A 10,000-nucleotide genomic window follows, 5' to 3' on the forward strand; every position below is an offset into this window, starting at 1 on the left:
CTTACTATACAATAATTTTTCTATGCCACAATGGGAGCCATTATAAATCACACGCAAATCTAATAATGTGGTTTACTATATATTTATACATATATCTATATATTTACATTATGATTAGACTCTCCTTTGAATTATCACCTGCTGATGATTACATTATTCATATAACAGTTTCCAGAAGGTGAAATGTCACTGTCTTTATAAGTTTTGAAACAGTCATTTTTAATATCTTTGCTCAGTGTTCTAAAAGGTTAATAATAAAAGAGATGGTATTAGTAAGCAATTTTAGCTCTGTTTTCTTGTTTACAAATAATAATAATTACCCTCAAAAAGGATAAAAGAAAAACCTTCTGGCTTTTAGACATTTGAGCTGACTAGCCTCTAGAAGTATTACGGTACTTTGCCTGAAATGGAATGTAAGTTGATCTGTACCCTGGTAAAACATACACAATACACTTGAAAATGACAAACACAGTAATAATACCTATAATAAAAAGGTTAATGCATAATGGAACTTACATTACAATTTCTAATATAAACTTTAAGGAGGTAAAGGAAAAGATATATATGCTATATTTCTATTCGGCTAACTGGTCAGTCCATATAAATACAGTAAACCCTTGATTTCAACTCTATTACTCAAAATCTTGTAACATACAGTCATTATCATTTAGGAACAACAACAAAAAAAAACTTTTCATTTCAACTGATATACATGTATGTTTTACTTAATCAGAAAAAATATATATCAAGGTCTTATGACTGTATCTTCACAGAATAGTAAATTCTATAACATCACATATTTTACAAATGCCACAAATTTCAAAAGAACAAATAAAAAGTGAGGGTAATAGTTTCTGACCAAACAAAGAGATAGTGTCCACGTCTTGATTGCTATGCAGGGAAAAGTTTAGAATTTACTGTAACTACTTAGCACTGACCATTATTAGCATTCTTCCTCCGAACTAGACCCCCATCAACCTATTTTAAAACCAGAGTAATGGAGTTACCAAAGTAGAGACACTGCCAGATAGCTCCTGCCTCTCTCACCTAAGTTGTGGCAATACTCACAGCTGCTGGACAAGGTATATCATTGGAAGAGTATTGGCAATTCACAGAATGTTGATGTTTTGCTTGGGTGGGCCAAGTATTTATCATGGTCAGATGCAACCACTGTAACACACTCTCTTGAGTTTGGATTTTCTTGGAGATTCAGACTGAACTTCAAAAGGTATTTTTGACTAACAATTCCTTAACTTCAAGATATAATGGGGGCCCAGGATGCTTTTATGTAGTCACATGATGAACTCTGACCATGAGGAACAGTTTGTAAATCATAAGGAATCCACTAGCTGGCATTTTGTACATTTTGGCTATTTTCTTGAACATAAAATATCTCATGAAGTTCCCTACAAAGATAAAAAGAAAGAGTTATTAATCAAATCTTGTAAGTTTAAGTTATTCATTCTACTTGCTTAATCTTTGGTATCAAGTCAGTGATTATCTTGAAAAAAGTTAATTACAACAGTTACCAATTTGGCCCATCAATAATACTGACAACTACTTTGCATAGCATTGTCATCAGAGAGCGAGATGCTGTAATGAAGCTCTACTTCATAGAAAGGTAACATAAATATAACCTTAAAATATTTTAGAAGGCAGCACTATCGGTCTGAATATTCATCACAAGCAAAAAAGAAAATAAATACTGATACATGATACTATGAGTTGGGAAATAACCAGGCAGACATGATCAAAATATCTAATGAATACATCATATGCTATACAAAAAAATGCAAAAGGCACAACTTAAATGTTAATATGGATACTGAAAACCGGGTCTGCTATGCACTTTACTTATTGTGCACACTGACCTCTGAATATGAGCAACTAAAGCCTAAGATCAGCATCATTATCATCACCTCACTGACTAAATGTAATAGCATTCGTCAGAAACTAAGGGGGAATTTCAGACTCATAAATGCAGCTTATGTAAAGGTAACAAATTACATGTCACCTTCCCAACTACAGTCTACAACAGATTGAATAGCATGACTTCACGTGACTAGTAATGATTGAGGATCTTTCTTGTACTAATCCCTTGAACTCATTTTCATGTAAACACCTGTAGGAAAGGATAGTAGCCATATAAATAAAGAACACTGGTGAAACACAGGAAGATCTATGCAATGCCTAATTTGTTTGCAAATGGGAAGCATTAAATTAATATTATGCTATTGCTACAAATCTTAGCATGAGCTGTAAAATACTTTAAAACTTTGGAGAACTTTGAAGAAAAAAATGAACTTCATTTATTGCTTTTCATGATACTGTGTATGATATTATTTGAGTGTGTGTGTGTGTATGTATGTATGTATATGTGTGTGTGTGTGTGTGTGTGTGTGTGTGTGTGTGTGTGTGTGTGTGTGTGTGTGTGTGTGTGTGTGTGTGTGTGTGTGTGTGTGTGTGTGAGTGTGAGTGAGTGAGTGAGTGAGTGAGTGAGTGAGTGAGTGAGTGAGTGAGTGAGTGAGTGAGTGAGTGAGTGAGTGAGTGAGTGAGTGAGTGAGTGAGTGAGTGAGTGAGTGAGAGTAAGAGATAGTGAGAGTGAGAGTGAGAGTGAGAGTGAGAGTGTGAGAGTGAGTGAGTGAGTGAGTGAATGTGTGTGTGTGTGAATGTGTGCGTGTGCATGTGCGTGTGTGTGAATGAGCATGAGCGTGAGTGTAAGTGTGTGTGAGTGTGTGTGAGTGTGTGTGAGTGTGTGTGAGTGTGAATGTGTGTTTGAGCGTGTGTGTGAGTATGAGTGTGAGTGTTTTTCTTAACATGTGAGTGCAGCTAGATGTGTGCCTGTGTCTGTTTCCACATGTGTGCTTCAAGTGTGTGCACATGCACTATGCATAACCGTGCAACACAGAACACCATTCCAGTGGCATTTATAGGCACTGTCCCTGATGAAATTTCGATTATCTTTTACTGTGATCTTGTGCTGTGAGAAAAATAGCTGTTACCTCAAGCTGCAACTTGAAAAAGGAAACAGAAAATGACACCTTCTGTAAACAAGCAATGTACACATCTGGCATGGGAATGACTGACTCCTACCAACACCTGCAAAGTATGAAGTGCACCGATTACCCACTCTACTAAACTGTTCTGTATGTGATCAACTTTCCACCAGACCAAGATGGTGTCACATGGGGAATGATAACCTTTAGTCAAGGAAGCAGTGGGGTTGGGGGAGGGATAAACTGTGATATGTTATCAGGGTCAATGATTTTTTTTTTCTTTTTTTTTTTCTTTTTTTCAATAGCCAGATAGCCTACCTAGCCATTCCAAAATTACATTATATAAAAAAAAATGATCTTTACACTTTCATTGGTGAAACAAAATAAAAGCAAGAAAATCAACTCTTTAAGTTACTAGCCAAATGATCACACCCAGCCTTCTCAAAAATGCAATACAGGGTGGGAGTCTTCAAAACAAGAAACAAATTCATTTATTTCCATTGCTGAAATGACTTAACAATTTTTGAACACAATAAATAAATGTCGACAGCTGACTCTTTGAAAAAATGGTCTTTTGATCTGATTACATGAGTAAAGAGAGAAAAAAAAATTAAATTAATATCAATTTATACATCCAAATAAACAAAAAAGATGTTTAACTCCTTGGCCAGCATGAAAAAACAAATGAAATCCTATGAATATTATTACAGGCCAATAGCTTCTACCCTATCATATGAACCAAGTTCTATACTGCCTTCAAAACACTTACTTTGCAAAGCTACAGATCTTCCTTTTGAAAAACTTTACATTATACACAGCGTAAAATCATAGATATATACGGATAGTGCACAATCTGTACAAACATTTGGCATTCATTGATTAAGTCCCTGACACAGGATTACTTCATACAGTTTGGTTGCAGAGCAGAAGTAAAGCTTTTATTTGCAAAGTTATTTGCACCATGAAACACTATCACCGTTATAAAATAGCTACTTTGATAACTATTTCCTCATTAAGGCTTCAACATCTAAATTGGAGAAAAGTTCATCTGGAGCAGATTTTTTTTTCAGTCTCTCCATTAGTTGATTATATTCAGTACCAAACATGTATCCAGGATACACTTCATAACAAATGGGAACAATATGAGTATATAAACATTGTTTACCCTTAGCAACAAAAGGAACCCAGACCCCTATGACCACAACTGTACATCTGTATATCTGGCACTCCAGGCCTGGCGCCGCTGGTCTGTGTGGTGCCGTCATTCATTCCGTCCTCATCCCTGGTCCCATCACACCCACTATACAAGTCCTTAACTCACCCAGAGCATACGCAGTGTTACCTCGGCCATTTCAATCCAGCGTGTAGCACCACAGAGTCTGGCTGAGGTATAAAAACTGAGACCTAGCTTACACAATAGTTATTGCCACAGGTTGGTGGCCAAGGTAGTGTTGCTTCCGAGCCCACTGGCGGGTGGGTGACCACCCATGCCTTGTGGGAGGCCCCCTGCACCTGCTGGGGCTCCTCCAACACCCATTCCTCCCATCATTCCAGGCATTCCACCAACCATGCCATGGGGCTGACCCATGACAGGCGGCTGTGCACCCATCATTCCTCCTACAGACCCAATGTTGAGGCCAGCCATCTGGGACTGCATCTGTGGTAAGGAACAATCTTTTAGGATATCTAATACAATAACATTTTAAAACACATCTGAAATGAACAAGGGAGAGCAGACAGAAGCAAGAATGAATAGGCAAAATGAAAGAAGAGAAGTAAAATAAACAATACATGAAGTACACTAGAATATTATATCAACCACCCACTATCATGGAAAGGGTAAATATATCTTTTAAGAATGTTGAAACAAATCTCTCTCTCTCACTCTCACACTCTCACTCATATCCTCACTCACTCATACTCATACTCACCCAAACTTATACTCATACTCTTACTAACTCATACTCATACCCTTACTCATTCACACTCACTAACCCTCCTCCCACCAGCCCGAAACCCACCGGCCCACCAACCCACCGCCCCAAAAAGTCAAATTTCTGACTTTATGCACATGCACTTTGAGTTTCAAAGCATAGGAAGACTACAGATCTTTAATAAGATACTCTTAGATAATAAAGCAATTTCTTTTCAATAAGAATATGTCATGTTGTATACAGCACTATCTTTCCCTAATATATTGAATTCAGAATCAACTTTCTAAATCTCTCTTTAGAGTATTACATTGAATTCCATACTTGCTTTTGCCTGTTTTAAAGTGCAAGGTTACACAAGGCCTTTTCATTATGTCATTGCTGAAAACCTGTGGTACACTGTTATTAACCCAATGCCGACAGGCCCGGTGAGAGCTGGCAACCCCCAATTTCGGGCCTATGTAATATGGCCTGGGTCGTGACGCCGGGTACTGTGACACGACACACACAGCCTACTGGATGAAATATGACACTCGGCATAAACGATTTTCGGAGACGTCACACTGGTATGACGTCCCGTCCTCCTGCACTTTTTGCCGTGTCACACAGGTGTGACACCTCGTCGTTATTGGGTTAACATCCTCAAAAAGAAGTAAGAAAAACATTCCTATAATACTCAGCTGAATTTACATAAACCGAAAAAGAAAATTTATGCTGGAGTAACTTTTTCAGTCAATGAATTTCACAAATGCCAACTTTCCATACTGGACATGGGATTAGAATATGGCACTGTATCTGCCTTGGTTCACTTTTATATAAATAAATTCATTTATTTCTTTATAGTGTAAATACAAATTCATCCCTCATGTGATTGTTTGCCAAAAAAAAAGTAAGAAATCAACCAGCCTAGTGTGCATATGTGCCTGCTTTGCATATGTGTGTTGCTGTGAGTTTTTGTGTATGTTTATGTATAATATAAATAAATACATACATTTTGTTTCAATTATAATCATCATTCACTTCCTGAGCCACATATATATGTGCCAGTTTGGACCTGAAAAATGGAAACACCTTATATACATTCAATGCATACAAGGAAAGCATTCTTGTAGCCAGTGTATGGGGAGAAGAAATTTGGTTAACTAACACTTCATCGTTTCCTTATCATAATAATAATCCTCCATAAACTTAACTTCAGGCTTTATTTCCCTTGATAAATGGTGAAAAATAAAGAAAAAAATAAGAAAATGCTCAAAGCTGTATCTATCAAGACTCGGCAAAAATTAAGCAGCCAGAAAAATAAGAAAAGGAGACGGCTCAAAAATTCTCCTCAGAGCCAGCCAGGCATGAGATCAGCATTCTTAAAATGCAGAAGAAAGCTTGGATAAAAGTTATGTACAGTGGAGATGAAACAGGCTAAAATGGATATAGAAAGCAGGATGATGGGAAAAAAGGAAGAAAGAAAGAAAGAAAGAAAGAAAGAAAAAAAAAAAAGATAGGCGTGCCATGTAGTAGGTGATGCAAGAACCGCTCAAGCCGGCTGCAGTGCTAAATAAAAAAAAAATAAAAATAAAAATAATAAAAAAAATGTTCAATAAATATGCAAAATAATAAAACTAATTATTCAGCACCATTCAATAAAATAAAAATCTCAAGAAAATCTAGAAATCAGTAAACAAAACAAAAAAAAACATACAAGTAAAAAAAAAAAATCTTAAATAAAAAAAGTAAAATAGGTCAGAGATGGCCAAGGGCCAAGAGGAGGAGGGGCTGGGGAGGGACTGGGCAGAGACTGAAGATACTGATGCCAATAGTGGAGGTCATCAAGGAGACGAACGGCAAAAACGGGAGATAATTTTTGCTCAAGCAGGTTTAGACGAGTACCTGGAAGAAGGATCTGTAGCTGAAGTCAGAGTGAGCAGAGAAGAGATGCATGGGGCCTTTCTGGACAATGGAAGACAAAAGCACAGATGTTCACTGGCTTTTCCGAGGTGCCAATCTCACTTACCCCCCCTTCCTACCCATCCCCTCCTTCGTCCCACCAGGCAATTGATCAATAACAATGTAATTTATAAAGGAGATTATCACCATGATAATCATGAATGGGATAAACAATAACAATAACAATAACAATAACAACAACAATAATAATAATAATAATAATAATATTAACCATAATTTGTCATTGTTATCATCATGATTATTATGCCTAGAAATTTCAATCACATTGCCACTTGATGATGAAAATAATAGTAATAACAATGACAAGACAAGAAGAATACATGGTTAAACTGAGTAAAGCAACTACTTTCATTCTTTAATTGTACATAGACACTTATATCATAGAATTGCATGAAATCAGAATGAGAGGAGAGAACAGAAAGCAGAATAGAGGAGGACGTATGAAATAATAATGATGAAATATATATAATAGATGTATAAAATAAAAATGGTCCTAAATTTAAACATGTATCTATTTCAATTTCAGTATTATCTATTCTTAGCATTTAATGTAATGCTGACTGAAGATACTGAGTGTTCCAAGCAAGTTTATTCACAAATGTACAAAGCATTCATAATAAATATTTACTAGAAAAATAAAAGAAAAATAAAAAAGAGTAACAATGAAAATAACTCTAATGGTAATAGTAATATCAAATTAAACAATAAGAACAATAATAACAAATAATAACAAATGATAATAATAATAATAATAAAACTGCATGAATGAGATTAATTAGCAATGCAACATATTCCTCTCGCTCCTGACTTGCTTTATGCAACTCTTAATTATATATATTGACAAAATTTGTCTTCTTGATCAATAGTTTTTTGTTAGCTCAACAAACTGAGTAAATAAATATACATTTAGATATATACTGCTAAATTTTTCTAAGCACCTGATATCGCCTGGGCGGTTTTGACTCCATCCGGTTTTATGTCAATGTGCCCAGGTCTAATGCCCAGTGTGCAGGCCATACAAAACCCATGACGTGATATCCCGGTCCTAGCGTCAAGATCTGCCACCGCATGACTTTATTTTATGTCAACCGTTGTTAATAATTTAAAATTAAATCCAGCTAAAAACAGTTCTGATAATATTTTAAAAGATATTGTGCACTGCAAATGTAAAAAAAAAAAGCTTTTGGTAAAAAAGGAAGACTTAGCATTTGGCTTTCAGCAAACAAATCAAAGAAATATTCTCTCAATCAGACTGTTTACTGTTGAACCAATAAGAACAACTTTCTAAAAACAACAAAACAGGTTATCATCACATACCTGAGCAAATGGGTTGGCTGCTGAGAGCTGAATGGAAGTGGGAACAGCCTGTGGCATGCCATTGGCAAAGAAAGGATTTGGGACACCACTTCCTGCCATACCGCTCTATGGGATCACAAAAATTGATCATGAAGCAAGAATATCAAATTTAACTGTATATAAAATGTACTCCAATTCATTTTGGTGTATTTGACACTGACTAATTTGATCTCTCATGTGTATTTCAGATGAATTATAAAGAATAAGCTCTTGACTAATTTAAAGATGATTTTATAAGACTGGCAAAATTGACCAGATCTGGAACATACAATATTATAACACTAAATTGATTGTATTCCAAAACAGTTGTAAAAACAAAAAAAGGTATTAAAAAACAAAAAAGAAATCAATAATAATCTACTGATTTACTCCTTCTCTTCAACAATAATTAAACTAATAGGATATGTTCAACAACACAACACTATTTACCTGAGCCATAAACATCATGTTTTGTTGCTGTGGTGCCATAACTCCATTTTGCATACCCATTGGAGCTTGAGGCATGGGTTGACCAGGAGGTGCCCCTCCCATATATACATTACTGGGAACACCATACACATTGGCTGGCTGTGGTTGAGCAGGTGCTTGCCCATATAAGGCTAGGATTGAGTCCTTTTGTGAGCTTGATTGAGTAGTTTTGAGGGGTTGGTAGTATGTTTTGAAGTTTCTGAGTTAGAGTTGAGTTGTAGAGTTAGTTGTTTTCTTATTTATTTGTTTAGCTGTTTTTACTTTGCGCTTTGGGGGGGGTCAATTTATCTGATCCCCCTTCAGGTAGCTTTTGATTGAAGAAATTCTCCTCGTCAGTCTTGGCCGAGTCGCTGGCAGGAGCAGCTGGAGTTTCTTGGCTTGCTGTATTAGTTACTGTATTTGGAGTACTTGTTGTCTGACTGGCTGGTGCAACTACAAACTCTCCAAATGGATCTGAACTATCAGTGGTTGTACCATTAGTTGAGGGTGCATCTGTTAAATGGGAGAAATAGCTATCATGTGGAAGTTCTGAGTAATGGTCCCAAAGTTAAGGTCGAATTCTTATTAATTGACAGACATATAATCACCCTCTCTCTCCATTTGAACTAGTGCTCTTGTTTGCAAAGCAATAAACCTCACATAGATGGTGATTTTATTACTGATTAACCAGATAAATTTCCTAAACAAGACAGTAATCTATCTCAAACACCGAACATACACTGTGTAAAAAAATATCATTAATAAGTAAGTAGTATGTATACACTAACCCTGATTAAATAAAAGGGTTCTGGGAGATTTTTATCATGAGGATTTCAGTGCAATTTCAAACACTAACCCAGTCCAAGTAAGTCCTGAGTGGCACTTGATGCGGTGGCTGTGGCTGACGTTTTTGATGATGCAGTTCCTTTTGCAACAGACCCTGGTGATGGAGAAGAACTCTTGCTGCCTGGTGCTTTTGGCAATGGCTTGGGCGATGCACTTGTTCCTCTGCTTGTATTACGTCCACTAACAGGAGCAGGCAACTCCACTGTCCCGCTGGTCTGTTTGATTGACGCATACATTATAATTCTGGATACGACAAAAATGGTCACTAACGAATTACATGCTTAATGCATCTATAAAATAATTTTTATATTTACATTTTTTGTAATTCATATTTTTTGGGTTGAATATTAAATTTTATTTGGATTTTAATGTTTGGGGTTATGTTTGTTTTTTATGGTGTGTGTGTGTGAGTGTGTTGTGTGTGTGTGGTGTGTGTGTTGTGTGTGTGTGTGGGGTTGTGGT

At 36.2% G+C, this 10,000-nt stretch overlaps 1 protein-coding gene across 4 annotated transcripts in view; it reads right to left on the bottom strand.

Annotated features, from left to right (window-relative positions):
- The window catches only part of LOC122252592 (stromal membrane-associated protein 1), a 24,567-nt gene that overhangs the window by 628 nt on the left and 13,939 nt on the right, over nucleotides 1-10,000 (bottom strand). Inside the window, exons 4-10 of one of the 4 annotated variants that reach the window (XR_015191658.1) lie at nucleotides 9,549-9,753; nucleotides 8,992-9,205; nucleotides 8,675-8,861; nucleotides 8,207-8,311; nucleotides 6,812-6,871; nucleotides 4,318-4,653; nucleotides 1,263-1,406 (exon numbers count right to left, since the gene is read on the bottom strand). Coding sequence is in view for 2 of the 4 variants with exons in the window: in XM_043015128.2 (XP_042871062.2) it covers nucleotides 4,417-4,653; nucleotides 6,812-6,871; nucleotides 8,207-8,311; nucleotides 8,675-8,861; nucleotides 8,992-9,205; nucleotides 9,549-9,753 (1,008 nt within the window). In the remaining 2 variants the exon portion in view is untranslated. Of the gene's footprint in view, nucleotides 4,654-6,811; nucleotides 6,872-8,206; nucleotides 8,312-8,674; nucleotides 8,862-8,991; nucleotides 9,206-9,548; nucleotides 9,754-10,000 lie in introns of all 4 variants that reach the window. The other 3 variants (XR_015191659.1, XM_043015128.2, XM_043015129.2) reach the window with 3 other exon arrangements.

The sequence above is a fragment of the Penaeus japonicus genome, unplaced genomic scaffold, assembly GCF_977035675.1.
Source record: "Penaeus japonicus unplaced genomic scaffold, GWHDUDI00000001_assembly GWHDUDI00000015, whole genome shotgun sequence".
NCBI lineage: Eukaryota > Metazoa > Arthropoda > Malacostraca > Decapoda > Penaeidae > Penaeus > Penaeus japonicus.